Raw genomic sequence first — 4,208 nt, forward strand, 5'->3', positions numbered from 1 at the left:
GAAGACCCGCAAACGTGTTTACTCTCTATTTCTTTTTTTGTCTTGTTCGTGGTGGTGGTCGTGCCACGACGTTCTCATATTTGTGCGTTTTACTTCTTTGCTGTTTGCCAACTCTCCCTCCCCCCACCCACGACTACGCGGCCCCTTTTTGTGCTCGTGTGCATTAAACCTTGCTCTTTCTGTGTCTTTTGCGGCAGTGTGATACCGTCGTCCGCGTCTACGTTTTTCTTTTTTCTTTTCATCGTGTTCAGCCTCCCCCCGTAACGACACGCTCACTTACGCAAACATGTTCTCCCCCGTGTATGAAGATGTGTCAGGCCTCTTCGGCCACCCCATGCCCATCTCCGGCTTTGGCCCATCGGCAGAGCTGCAGTTTCCACAGACAAACTACATCACCACCACAAACGCGCCGCAGACACCAACTCAGCAGCAACAGCAGCAGCTCGCTGGACGTGCTACAGTCTACTCGTTGGTGGATGCGTCCGGAGTGCAGCTGCACCGTCAGGCTGCGCCGCCGCAGCAAATTCCGATGAGCGGCGTGCCGTTCGGCGCCTTCGATGGCGCTTCCATTGTTCCATATGAGGTCTTCATGCAGCATCATCAGCAGCAGCAGCAACTCGCGGCTGCCGGCAAGCCCACTGCTGTCCACGGGCAGGATGGCGTAAAGTATTACCTGTCCTCTTCTACAGGTGCGCCGGTGATGGCTTCCGCTGGCCCTGCAGCGGCAACACAGGCCAACATCATGCAGATGCAGCAGCACGGTGCCACTCTCTACGCTCTCGAGTCGAATGGCACCACCACGGCGCTGACCTCAACGCCGCCTGCCGGTGGTCTCTTCTCAGGTGCAGCAGCAGCGAACGTTGCCCCGCCGTCTGGAGAGTACCCGTTCTACGCAGCAGCGACCGGATTCTTGAGCAGCGGCCCGCTCGGTATGGCACCGGCAACTGTCGGCGGCTCCTCGGCAACCCCTTATGCGATACAGGGCCACATGCCGAGTGCCTCGCCGCGCGCCCGCGGCGCTGTCAACAGCTCCCCTGCTGCGATTGCAGGCAACCAGCACCACTCCAACAGCGGCAACAACAGCAGCGCGTCCACCCGCCGCGAGAACCAGGCCACGCTTCAGGAGATGCTAACGACCAAGACGACGCTTGAGGTGTTCGACCCCGACTTTAAGTTAATCTACAATGTGCCAACGAACTGTGTGGTTCACTTGCCACCTGCGCGGCTGAACATCACCCGCCTTGTGCTGTGCCGCAACTACCGCCCGCATGAGCCGCAGAGCTGCGCGATGGGAAGCAGCTGCAAGTTTGTGCACGCGGACTGCAACTACACGAAGCTTGAGGCGCACCCGATTCACGTGAACTACATCTGGCGCCACGAGACTCTCTGCACGTACCCGCGCATGCCGGCCGGCGAGAGGCTGGAGGTGGTCCAGCCGGACGGTCATAGCATTGCCATTCCCTCCGAGAGGATTCTCTTGACGGCGGGCGCGGCAGCACACGCAGAGGCGGGAAAGACGACGCTGACGTGCTGCGACAGCTACGAAAACAGTGGCATGTGCAACTGCGGCGAGCGCTGCAACTTCATTCACGCAGTGCACGTGGACCCGAACGTGCAGGGCGACTTCAAGCGCGCACCTCGTAAGCGAGATGGGCAAAGCAACAGCAACAACAATAACAATACCAGCAGCACTTCGAACAACACGATTCAGTGCAACCATCACAACGGCAGCAGCGGCGCCAGCAACGGTGGGGCGAGCGGGCGGGCGCAACGGAGTGGCAGCTCCCTCACCCTGGAACAGCTGCCGCAGCGCCGCCAGACCAATTCTCCCGACACGGTGAACAGCAGCTCCAGCAATGCCACAAATGCGACCGTGCTGAACGGCGCGAAGCCCAACAAGGCGACGCCCACCCCAGTCGAGGGGATCTTGAACACGTCCGCGTCTGCAAAGCTGCAGGAGGCCGTGGCGCAGCAGCTGCACGCAGCGGGGAGCATGAACATGCACTCGGTGACTCCGTCGTTCTCCATCTCGCTCACGCCCTTTGCCATCCAGACAATGGCGAGCTCTCAGTCGCTCGGGACGCTTTTGTATCTGCCGCGCGGGGCTTCGGAGGCCACGGTGCTCGGGCCCGTCGGTGCCGGCGAGATGTCGCAGTCGTCTCCTTGAGGTCACCCAACGCGCAACAGCGGCTTGCGCGTGACTCGAAGCGCGACACAGTGGCATCCATCTCCTCGTGGCGCGCGCGACCTACGTGATTCTACCCGTTGTCCGCGCCATTCCGTGGCTTGGTGTTGGTCTTTGCCCCGCTCTTTGGACTTTTATGTTTTCGTGTTTGTGTCGCCGTCATGCACGACACAAGCAGAAAGGAACTCGCCCGCGTTTTTTCTTTATGTATTTATACATGTTTTATCTTTTTTTTTGATCCCCTGCATGTGTGCGTTTCTTTTACTTGTCTGTTTCTCTTTAGCTGTCTGAGCGAACCCAAGGGGATTCCATGCGCAGCTACTGCGCACTGTGCGCAAGGAGGTGGTGGCGCACGCCAACGGCGCGATGTGCCGCGGAGAAGGGATGAGGCGGACAACTGTTGCTGCCGCTCCCGCTGCATTTTCTTTTTCTTCCCTTTTCTTCTCTGTCCATAGTGCTTTTTCTGTGAGTTCGGCAACGCGCGAGGTGAACGATGCTCACGAAGCGCTGCAAAACCGCAAAGGCAGCGGAGATGAGGCCAGAGAAAAGGAAGAGAGAAAAAAATGGAACGCACGCGCACACAAACACACACACACACACGCATTGTCGTCGCTGAGTGCACATGTACCAGACGAGCAAAACGAAAAGCAAAGGAGCCAATAAACCCAACACGAGCAACAACAACGATAGCAGGAAAGAAGCGTGCGACAGAAATCCACAGCGCATGCTGTATGCGGGCTCCCTAAACAAGAGCGAAGAAAAAAAAAGTAAGCGGGCACCGATGCCTGGTGCGCAAATACAGGCACCCCCTCCCACAGAGAAGGTACGGAAAAGAGAGAGGAAAAAAGGGCGGAAGGAAAGGGGACAAAGAGACGGCAACAACGTTCCCGTTGTCTTCTCTCCACCTCCTGCGCCTCTATATTCGTTTATCGCGGCGGATTTGCGTGTTGTCGTCTCTCTGATGTGAGCGGACGCGCTGATTTCACCGCTATCACGCGTCATCTTTTGTGCTTCGAGTGCATGTTGCGACATCCTTCCTTGATGATTTTTTTTTCCGCTTGTCCTTGTGTGCCCTTTGCAATCTTTACTTGCGCGTGAAGAACACGAGGAAGCCGTTCGAAGCCTTTTTTCTCCTCTAATACATACACACACACACACGTGCACATGCGAGCATACGCATAAGCTTCTCTGTCTCCACCCAGGGTTCCTTCTCGCTATTTGTTTTCTTGATATGTTGCGTGTTTTTTTCTTCGATTCATGTCTTACCATGCTTCTGCACGCGTCTTTTCCTTGCTGTTTTCTCTTTTTTTGGTTATCAACTCACATATGTGATTGTTATTCTCCGGCTTTTTGTGTTTCTTCTTTTTCGTTGTTTCGTTGCACAACCATGGATGTCAGCTGCATCCGTGCTTGTGTGTAGATGTGTGTTGGTGCACGTAGTGGTGTATGTGCCTGTATGTCTGTGATTGTATCAGCTGCGTATGTGTGCGTGCTGGGTAGGTTACCCGAGGAGTGCACGCCCGCCTCTACTCGTCTGACTGTCTCTCGCCATCCTTCTTTTCGTACTCTTACACGCATACTCGTCGCATTCACAACAGCCTATAGGGGTTGCTATCCCTTCTTGCGTTTGTTTTGTGTTTGCTGTCGCTGCTGTTTTGACTCTCACTTTTTTGGTGTTTCCTGTGATGGGCTTTGCCCTCCTCACCCCCTTCCCCTCCTCTCTGCGCCCAACACCCGTCGGCTGCGTTGGCGCGCACTCAGATATCTCACCTCTCCCCTCTTCACTCGATCTCGTCCCGCGTCGCCGAAGCTTCCGCCTTGCACTCGTCGTGCCGTCTCTTGTCGATCTTTTTTTCTTCTTTGAATGCGTCTGCCGTCAAGCGGCAAAAAACACGTGCTCATACGCACGCCCTTGAAAAAAGGGTCGGGGAAGCGTAGGCCAATCCCGCTCGTGCGCGCGCTAAACCGGAGACGTGAAACTCACCAGTATGGTAGAGGACTTTCGAGCGAGTGTAGGCGAGAG

The 4,208-nt window shown here is 56.2% G+C and overlaps 1 protein-coding gene across 1 annotated transcript; it reads left to right on the top strand.

Moving 5' to 3' along the window:
* Positions 1–286: 286 nt before the first annotated feature.
* On the top strand, positions 287–2,167 carry LINJ_18_1330 (conserved hypothetical protein; the record flags this gene model as incomplete). Its single annotated transcript, XM_001464910.1, has 1 exon — positions 287–2,167. One exon carries the CDS (start codon positions 287–289, stop codon positions 2,165–2,167), a length of 1,881 nt encoding a protein of 626 aa, XP_001464947.1.
* Between the last annotated feature and the right edge of the window lie 2,041 nt (positions 2,168–4,208).

This window comes from Leishmania infantum, chromosome 18 (assembly GCF_000002875.2).
Source record: "Leishmania infantum JPCM5 genome chromosome 18".
Classification (NCBI taxonomy): domain Eukaryota; phylum Euglenozoa; class Kinetoplastea; order Trypanosomatida; family Trypanosomatidae; genus Leishmania; species Leishmania infantum.